This window comes from Rhinopithecus bieti, unplaced genomic scaffold, assembly GCF_001698545.2.
Source record: "Rhinopithecus bieti isolate Rb0 unplaced genomic scaffold, ASM169854v2 scaffold_81727, whole genome shotgun sequence".
NCBI lineage: Eukaryota > Metazoa > Chordata > Mammalia > Primates > Cercopithecidae > Rhinopithecus > Rhinopithecus bieti.
In genome coordinates this window covers 455,359-464,999 of record NW_016834786.1, presented here as the reverse complement: position 1 = coordinate 464,999, position 9,641 = coordinate 455,359, and the positions used below count along the sequence as shown (strand labels likewise).

Below are 9,641 nucleotides of genomic sequence, written 5' to 3'. Positions count from 1 at the left end.
CACTGAAGAGCGACGGGAGGATCGGCAAAGATTTACAGACGGACACCCTAACCGAGGGAGAGGTGACCAAAAACCCGGATCCGGCAGAGGAGGCCCAAAGGCCGGGCCTCCCCGGACCTCGCCCCTCCTGGGAGACTCAGCCCCGCGTTTTAGAAACAGAAACAAACCCGGCCCCGCCCCCTGCCCTGCGGCCGCTGAGAAGAGGGCACTGCCCTCCGGAGGCATTCCAGCCGGCCACTCGAAGATTCCAGCAGATACAGTCGGCCTCCCCTGCCCCCTTCTCTTCTAGATTCCTCGCTGCCCATCCTCATTCTCCCGGTGGAAGCCCCGCAACGAGGGGCCGGAGCCCCCTTTCTACTCCCGGGATGCTTCACCCTTCCGCAGCTCCGCCCGCCCCGCCCCCGGAAGTGACGGTAGCCGCGCGGCCCTGCCTTTGTCCCGTCGGGCATCGCGGCGACGGCGGGAAGATGGCGGCGGCGGGAGCCCTGGAACGGAGCTTCGTGGAGCTAAGCGGCGCTGAGCGCGAAAGGCCGAGGCACTTTCGGGAATTCACAGTCTGCAGCATTGGTACGGAAGTGGCCAGGGAGGGCGCGATCCGATCTGTCCCCTCGGGCTCCTCTCATAGGTCCTAGGGTCTCTGACTCCTGGGTTCATCCTCCTGAGTCCACATGCCTCCAGCCCCGGGATCAGAGATTCCTTGATGTCCGACGTTCTCCTCTTTTCTTTGTATGGGTTGTCAGTCTGTCACCCTCTGCTTTGTCAGGTCCCTTAGTCCCTGTCATTTCTCAGAAGACGCGTGTGCAGGCTGACCATGTTCATTTTGCAGGGACTGCAAATGCCGTGGCTGGCGCCGTAAAATACAGTGAGAGCGCGGGAGGCTTTTACTATGTGGAGAGTGGCAAGTTGTTCTCCGTAACCAGAAACAGGTTCATTCATTGGTAAGTGCTGTGGTTCGCCAAACTCCCCTGGAAGGTAGGGTTTGGTGTATAAATTTTCGCTGCTGTTCCCAAAGTGCTATTCTAGAAGCGGTAATTGACACTTAGGGAAAGAGAAAGTTTTTTTTTTTTTCAGTTCGTATCAGAATCGGGAAAACTGAGACACAGAGTTCTAGAAGAGTTTACCCTCCCCCCCCCCAACACACACACACACCAAGCAACACCAAAAGCAGAGGGAATGTAGCTTAGGGGGATAAAGCCCATAAGACTAGTTTTAAACATGAACCCATTATGTTTTTATAGTGCTTTACAGCTTCCTTCATTGTACAAATATGTTCGAGCTTCAATATGTCAGGCATTGTGCTAGGTACCAGGACGAAATGAACAAAACTGCCATCTTCATCATGCAAGACGTTGTAGCAATGTCAGAATAGTTGTGGACTCACTTTTCATGGGGAAATTTTGTGGAGGAAAACTTGCCCTAGAGGAAAAATGTAGGGGTTACGAGAGGCTAATGAGAGGACCAAATGTAATTAGTGGGACAGGGAAAGGCTTTCACAGTTACCCTGAGATCTAAAGGACACGAGGTTAGCCAGGCATGGGGAGTGGACAGAGAGGAGTCCAGCAAGTAGGATCACCATATGCAAAGGTCACAAAGTGGAAGGAATGTGGCAGGTTTGGAACTGACCAAAGATCTGTGGCTTAAGTGCAGTGGGTAAAACAGAAAGTGATGTGAGATACTGAGGCTGGAGAGGTAGGCAGGACTCGGACCATGAGGGACCCTTAGGCCATTTTTAAGCATTTTTGGATTTTATTCTAAGTACACTGAGTAATACTTGAATAGGTTTTAAAGAGTTACTAACATCAAAATTGCATTTTTGGATGGGAACAGTTAACACTGGGGATTCCAAAAGGAGAGGAGGGAGCAGAGGTTGGAAAACCTATCAGTTACTGTGTTCACAACTTGGGCGGCAGGATCATTAGAAGCCCAAACCTCATGTATATAGGAATATATACACAATATACTCATGTAACAAACCTGCATATGTACCCCTGAATCTAAAGTTTTTAAAATATATTTTTATAAGATCTCAGTCTACTTTGTGGAAAGTGGATTTGGATTAGATGGGTATAATGCAAAAAAAAGTTTGCTTTTATGATGGCCCAAGTAAGGGTTGCTGGTGGTTCAATTGTGGGAATGACTAGAAATAGAAAAGTAGATGGATTTAAGATACCTTTGGAAGATAGATTCACTAGGACTTGGTGGTGGATTGAATATGGGGTAAGGGATGGTAAAAGAAAAGGAGAGAACAAGGACAGCTCCCTGGTGTCTCATGTGACTAACCAGATGTGAATGGGGAGGGGTTGCCATTTACAGAGATACATAGAAGATGGCTTTTGGAAAGATATGAATAACGCTATTGGACATAGTAAATTTGAAGTACCTGGGGAGCAGCCCTTTGGAAATGTCAAGTAGGCATTGAAATTTACAGGTCTAAGGCTCAAAAGAGAGACTTTATGTTAGAGATACAAATTTCATTTAATTAAATATTTTGGCTGGGCACAGTGGCTCACACCTGTAATCCCAGCACTTTGGGGAGCTGAGGTGGAAGGATCTCTTGAGGCCAGGAGTTCAAGACCCCATTTCTACAAAAAATTTTTTTTCTTTTTTCTTTCTGTTTTTTTTTTTTTTATTTTTGAGAGACAGTCTGGTGGCTCCGTTGTCCAGGCTGGAGTGCAGTGGTGCAATCATGGCTCACTGCAGTCTCCGCCTCCTGGGTTCAAGTGACCCTCCCACCTCAGCCTCCCGAGTAGCTGGGATTACAGGTATGCGCCACCATGCCCAGCTGATTTTTCTATTTGTTTTTGTAGAGATGGGGTTTTGCCTTGTTGCCCAGGCTGGTCTTGGACTGCCGGACTCAAGCAGTGCCCCATTCTCAGCCTCCCAACTTGCTGGGATTACAGGCGTGAGCCACCATGTCTGGCCTGATTTTTTAAAAATAAGCCAGGCGGGGTGGCGTGTGCCTTTCATCTTAACCACTCAGGAGGCTGAGGCGGGAAGATCTGATCATGCCACTGCACTCCAGCTTGGGAAACAGGGTAAGACCCCATCTCTTTTACAAAAACAGGAAGAAATAAAGAAAATTTGCTTGCCTAATATATTTCAGTCCATTTTTAGGGAATAGGGATATAGCAGGGAACAAAACAAAGTCCCTACTCTCATGGAGGAAGATAGGCAACAACAACAATAACCAAAAAAAACCCAAGTACATGTAGTTTTGTTACAGGAAAAGGGTGCCGATCCAGACCCCAAGGGAGGGTTCTTAGATCTCACACAAGAAAGAATTCAGGGCAAGTCCGCAGTACAAAGTGAAAGCAAGTTTATTAAGAAAGTAAAGGAGGCCAGGTGTGGTGGCTCACGCCTGTAATCCCAGTACTTTAGGAGGCCGAGGCAGGTGGATCACCTGAGGTCAGGAGTTTGAGAGGTCAGGAGTTCGAGACCAGCCTGACCAACATGGTGAAACCCTGTCTCTACTAAAAATACAAAATTAGCTGGGCGTGATGGCACATGCCTGTAATCTCAGCTAATTGGGAGGTTGAGGCAGGAGAACAGCTTGACCCGAGGAGGTGGAGGGTGCAGTGAGCTGAGATTGCACCATTGCACTCCAGCTTGGGCAACAAGAACGAAACTCCATCTCAAAAAAAAAGTAAATAAATAAAAGAATGGCTACCCCATAGACAGAGTAGCCCCAAGGGCTGCTAGTTGCCCATTTTTATGGTTATTTCTTGAAGATATGCTAAACAGGGATGGATTATTCATGCCTCCACTTTTTAAACCATACAGGGTAACTTCCTGATGTTGCCATGGCATTTGTAAACTGTCATGGCCTTGGTGGGAGTGTAGCAGTGAGGGCGACCAGAGGTCACCCTTGTCACCATTTTGGTTTTGATGGGTTTTGGCTTGCTCCTTTATTGCATCCTGTTTTATCAGCAAGGTCTTTATGACCTGTATTTTGTGCCGACCTCCTAAGCTCATCCTGTGACTTAGAATGCCTTAACTGTCCGGGAATGCATCCCAGTGGGTTTCAGTCTCATTTTACCCAACTCCTATTCAAGATGGAGTCGTTCTAGCCGGGCGAGGTGGCGGGCGCCTGTAGTCCCAGCTACTCGGGAGGCTGAGGCAGGAGAATGCCGTGAACCCGGGAGGCGGAGCTTGCAGTGAGCTGAGATCCGGCCACTGCACTCCAGCCTGGGCGACAGAGCGAGACTCCGTCTCAAAAAAAAAAAAAAAAAAAAAAAAAGATGGAGTCGTTCAAGTTCACATGCCTCTGACAGTTTGTCAGTTGATAAATGGAATAGGGAAAGGGGAACAGTGTAAGAGGGAAGAGGAATGCCTGTGGCAGTTAATGTTTTATGTAGGGTGGTTGGGCAAAAGCCAGGGGTAAGTTGGCATTTGAGCAGAAGAAAGGATATCTGGGGAATGAATATTTCAGGTGGAGCCCTCCAAGAAAAAGGAATAGTAAGTGCAAAGAACCCTGAAGCAGGAGCTTGTTGTGTTCAAAGAGTGGAAAGGAGCCAGGAGTCTGCAGCTGAGTGAACAAAGGGTAGAATAATAAGAAAGAGATAGCTTAAGGCCAGATCAGGGCTTTGTTGGTTATTTTAAGCTTCAGCTTTTGCTCTGAGTAAGATGAGAAGAAGCTGTGGAAGATTTAAGTGGAGGATGACATGATCTAAGATCTGAGTTTCTAAAGGATTGCTTTGACTGCCGTCTTGAGAATAGAGTGTGGTGGGGGAAAGGGTGGGTGTGGGGAGACCAATTAGGAGGCTGGTGCCACAATTCAGACATAGTGGCTTAGATCAGGGTGGTAGTGACAGAGGCAGTGAGAAATGTTCTGATTGTGGATATGTTTTCAAGGTGGATTTGTTAGAATTACTATTGCATTGGATGGGGAGTATACAGAAAGAAAAGAGTCAGAGGTGAGCCCTAGATTTTTGGCTTGAGCAATTGGAAGTTAGGGAGATGTCATTGAGATGGAAAAAAGTATAGGTGAAGCAGGTACTTTTGTTTGTTTTCTTCAGGTTCAGTGAGTCCAGGAGTTCTGTTTTGGACAGTTGTAATCTGAAATGCCTGTTAGATATCCAAGTGAGTGCTGAGACAGTAGTCAGGAGTTGAGTGGAGAAGTCAGGCTGAAGATACAGATTGTGAAATTGTTGGCATTAGATGGTGCGTAAAGCTATTCTACTGAATAAGATCACCTAGAAAGTGAGAATAAATTAGGATTTTTCACCTTCTGCACTATTATTGTCAGCTAAGTCTTCATTGTGGGTGGCTGTCCTATATGTGATAGGTTGTTAAACAGCATTCCCGGCCTCTACCCTCTGCCTACCAATAGCACATCTATACGATCACTTCTACCCCAGTTACAGTAACCAAAAATATCTCTAGATATTGCTTAATATCCTGGTGAGTGAGGAAGAATCGCCCCCAGTTGAGAGCCACTTGAGTAGAGCGGTCTGGGACTAAACCCTGGGACACAACAACATTTAGAAAAATGAGGAACCAGCAAAGGAGCCCAAGAAGGAGTAACTGAAGTAAGAGTTGAACAAAGAACGTGGCATCCCAGAAGCTAAAGGAAATATTTCAAGGAGGAGGAGAGTGAAAAACTGACAGTGTTGCATTTAAGCCAGGCAAGATGAGAAATGAAAACTGGCCTTTGGATCATGGAGGTCATTGGTGACCTGGTCAGGAATTGCTGCAGTAGTCATACAAAAGCCTCAGTGGAGTGGGTTCAAGAGAGAAAGGGAGCAGAGGAGTTATGAGTATAGAACAGCCCTTTCAAGGTATATTGCTGTAAGGGAAGCAGAGAAATCACATGGTAGTTGGAGAGCAAGGGAGGAACATAGAGAAAATATACTAATATATCTATGTACAGTTGGGAATGACCTAGTACATGCAGTTGAGAGCAATCACTAGAGGAAAGGAATTTGGGAAACTGAGAAGGTGGAGTATTAGGATAACTGGATATTGTTTGTTCATTTGTTTGTTTGTTTTTTTAGAGTCAGAGTTTCACTCTGTCACCCAGGCTGGAGTACAGTAGCACAGTCATGGCCTACTGCAGCCTGAACTCCTAGGCTCAATCGATCCTCCCATCTCAGCCTCCCAAATGGCTAAGATTACAGGCAGGCATCACCATGCCTGGCTAATTTTTTTATTTTGTAGATATAGAGTTTTGCTATGTTGCCCAGGCTGATCTTGTACTCTTGGGCTGAAGAAATCCTCCTGTCTTGGCCTCCCAAAATGCTGGGATTATAGGCATGAGCCACCATACCTGGCCCTGATACTGAAATCATTAACAATTATGGCAAGAGTAGTGTGGGAGAGAGTGACAGTGGGCCAAGAGCTAAAATCAACTGCAGTGAGCATGGGTGGCAGGTGGTATCTGATTCCGTGAGCTTCAGAGCTGAGTGATTCGGGTAGCAGAGGAGGAACAGTGGCCTAGAATGCCAGTGGGGAACAAGGACATCTGTATGTTCTCCTTGAGGCCCCACTGCAAAGGGCATAGTAGAGAAAACTTGGGTCACTGTCCTCACGGGAGATTCAGGATCCAACTTTAACCATAAGGCAGGAAAGCAAAGGAATTATTCAGAGATGAAGTTGAGGATCCAGAAAATTGTGCTGATGTCATGAGTTACCAGAAGCAAAGTAGCCCTGGGAAATCATCAGCGCTGAAAAGGTACTTACATCCTTGAGAGTAGATAAGATGTGCCTTGGGAGAAAGTGTACAGTGAGAGAAGATGATCCAGGATCAAGGTTTGAGGAAATCTAGCATATAGGGGTCAGGTCAAGGAGAAGGGGAAGAAATGGACAGGAATGTGGGAGGAAACCTGGGAAAGAGTAGTATCATAGGATTCATGAGAAGAGACTGTTTAAAAAGGAAGGCAAGGTCAAGTATGTGGAATGATGCTAAGAGATCAAGTAAGAGGGCCATGCATGGTGGCTAACACCTGTAATCCCAGCACTTTGGGAGGCCGAGGTGGGTGGATCACTTGAGGTCAGGAGTTCAAGACCAACCTGGCCAACATGGTGAAACCCTGTCTCTACTAAAAATACAAAAATTAGCCGGGTGTGATGGCGGGCGCCTGTGATCCCAGCTACTCAGGAGGCTGAGGTCGGAGAATTGCTTGAACCCAGGAGGTGGAGGTTGCAGTGAGCCAAGATCGCACCACTACACTCCAGCCTGGGCGACAGAGCGAGACTCAGTCTCAAAAAACAAACAAAAAACTCTTTTAGCTCTATGAAAAGAAGAGCCTGGATTTATTCATAACATAGATATTTTTTCTCCTCAGTTATGGGTAAGATAAGTCGACTGAATCAAAAGCAACCAAAATAGTTAGATATGTCAAAGATGACAGTTCTGGGAATAAAGGCTGAGTTTCAATAAAAGAAGAATTTGTGGTGGGATACTTTTCAGGTAAGATTTCTCCTGTCATTAGTCAAGGGAACATTCACTGAAAAGGAAGGAAAAAAGGCCTGGTGTGATGGCTCACTTTTGGGAGGCTGAGGCAGGAAGATCACTTGAGCCCAGAAGTTCAAGACCAGTCTGAGCAACGTAGTGGGGCCCTATATAAAACATTTGAAAAATAGCTGAACATGGTGGTGTGAGCCCATAGTCCCAGCTACTTGGGAGGCTGAGGTAGGAGGATCACTTGAACCTGGTAGGTGGAGGTTGTAGTGAGTCAAGATGGTGTCACTACACTCCAGCATGGGTGACAGAGCAAGACCCTGTCTCAAAAAATGGAGGGAGAGAAAAAAAACTTTAGAAACTACTTGAAAAAAGGAAGTTAATTACAATGAAGGGAATTTGAGATGATGAGATGCTTGGAAAAAGACATAGTCAGAATAATTTTTTTTTTTTTTAACCGAGTCTTACTTTGTCACCCAGGCTGGAGTGCAGTGGCGCGATCTCAGCTCTCTGCAAGCTCCGCCTCCCGGGTTCAAGCGGTTCTCCTGCCTCAGCCTCCCAAGTAGCTGGGACTATAGGCGCCCACCACCACGCCTGGCTAATTTTTTTGTTTTTAGTAAAGATGGGGTTTCACTGTGTTAGCCAGGATGGTCTCGATCCCCTGACCTCGTGATCCACCCTCCTTGGCCTCCCAAAGTGCTGGGGTTACAGGCCTGAACCACCGCGCCCAGCCTAGAATAATTTTAATAAAATATAAGAATATATTTACTTGAGAGAAGCAAATTCGATAAAACTAGGAGCTAGAAGTCAAGAAAAATAAACTAGCTGGGTGTGGTGGCTCACGTCTGTAATCACAGCACTTTGGGAGGCTGAGGTGGGAGGATCACTTGAACCCAGAAGTTCAAGACCAGCCTGGGCAGCACAGTGAGACCCCACCTTTAAAAAAATAAAATTTAAAAGAAGAAAATAAAACTAATTGGTTAAATTTTTAATCTTGGTTTGTTCTGCAAGAAAGAGTCATTTCATCATTCTAGGAAAGATGTGACCCCAGCAAGAAGTAGAGCCGCCTCCTTTGACTATCACTAAGTATCAGCTGGTGCTGCTGAGGAAGAGGTACTAAGGGTAAACCTGCAGTAGATCACAAAGAGGGTACTAGTTTAATCGTAGAGATGGAAGAGAAGGAGCAGGGTCAGGAAGAGGAAAGCAACAGGCTTTGACACATCATACCTACTGAGTCAAGGACATAGACAAGTAAATATGTACTAGTGATTTTTAAAGATGACAAATACTTAGAAATCAAAAGTAAGAAATATCCTTGTTAAAGTAACATGACAGCTTCTGTGCTGAATCAGGTAGACATTGGATGGAGGGTTAAATCTGAATTTAAAGTCAGACCTAATGGCCTTGGGCAAAATGCTTTATCTCCTCTGTTGCAACTTGAGTTTGAATAAAGTTTTTTTTATTTTTTTGAGTTTGCGTGCATTTTATCAAAAGCATTTATTGAATGCTAGCTCTGTCCTAGGCACTTTGCTGGGTCTAAGGACATCCAAGTGTATATGCACATACTTTCCCTAGAGGAATAGTATTAATATTTGGGCTGTAAGAACATAGGGGCTATCACTACACTCACAGAACTTACCATCATTGTTAATAACAAGCTCCTTTTTAATTTTTTTTTCCAATTACTACTTTATTTATATTACTATGCTTAAGTTACATGGAAAAAGACAGCAGTTCTGCCCCATTTCAGAAAAAGTTTCCTATCAACACCAATTATGTAGTGACAAATAATTAGAAATGGTGACATCTTTGTGTCAAGACTGACAAGGAAGAATGGGCTGTAGTGCTACAGTTCATTTCTAGCAAGAAAATGGGCACACTGGCCAGCACAAGCCATGCTAACACTGAGCCTTTAGCACTGGGCACAGATTTGGAGCTCTTCTCTGATGCTAGCAAATCAATGAAATAACTGGGTTTTTTTAAACAAAGTTTATTGGGAGGCCAAGGTGGGCGAATCACGAGGTCAGGAGATCGAGACCATCCTGGCTGACACGGTGAAACCCCGTCTCTACTAAAAATACAAAAAATTAGCCAGGCGTGGTGGCGGGCGCCTGTAGTCCCAGCTACTCGGGAGGCTGAGGCAGGAGAATGGCGTGAACCCAGGAGGCAGAGCTTGCAGTGAGCTGAGATCGCGCCACTGCACTCCAGCCTGGGCGACAGAGCGAGACTCCGTCTCAAAAAA

At 45.8% G+C, this 9,641-nt stretch overlaps 1 protein-coding gene across 3 annotated transcripts in view; it reads left to right on the top strand.

Moving 5' to 3' along the window:
* Positions 1 to 247: 247 nt before the first annotated feature.
* NUP160 (nucleoporin 160) overlaps positions 248 to 9,641 on the top strand; it is a 75,083-nt gene continuing 65,689 nt past the window's right edge. Inside the window, exons 1-2 of one of the 3 annotated variants that reach the window (XM_017865775.1) lie at positions 248 to 567; positions 827 to 938. In XM_017865775.1, coding sequence (XP_017721264.1) covers positions 366 to 567; positions 827 to 938 — 314 coding nt within the window. In that variant the 5' untranslated portion in view covers positions 248 to 365. The remainder of the gene's footprint in view (positions 568 to 826; positions 939 to 9,641) is intronic. The other 2 variants (XM_017865776.1, XM_017865778.1) reach the window with 2 other exon arrangements.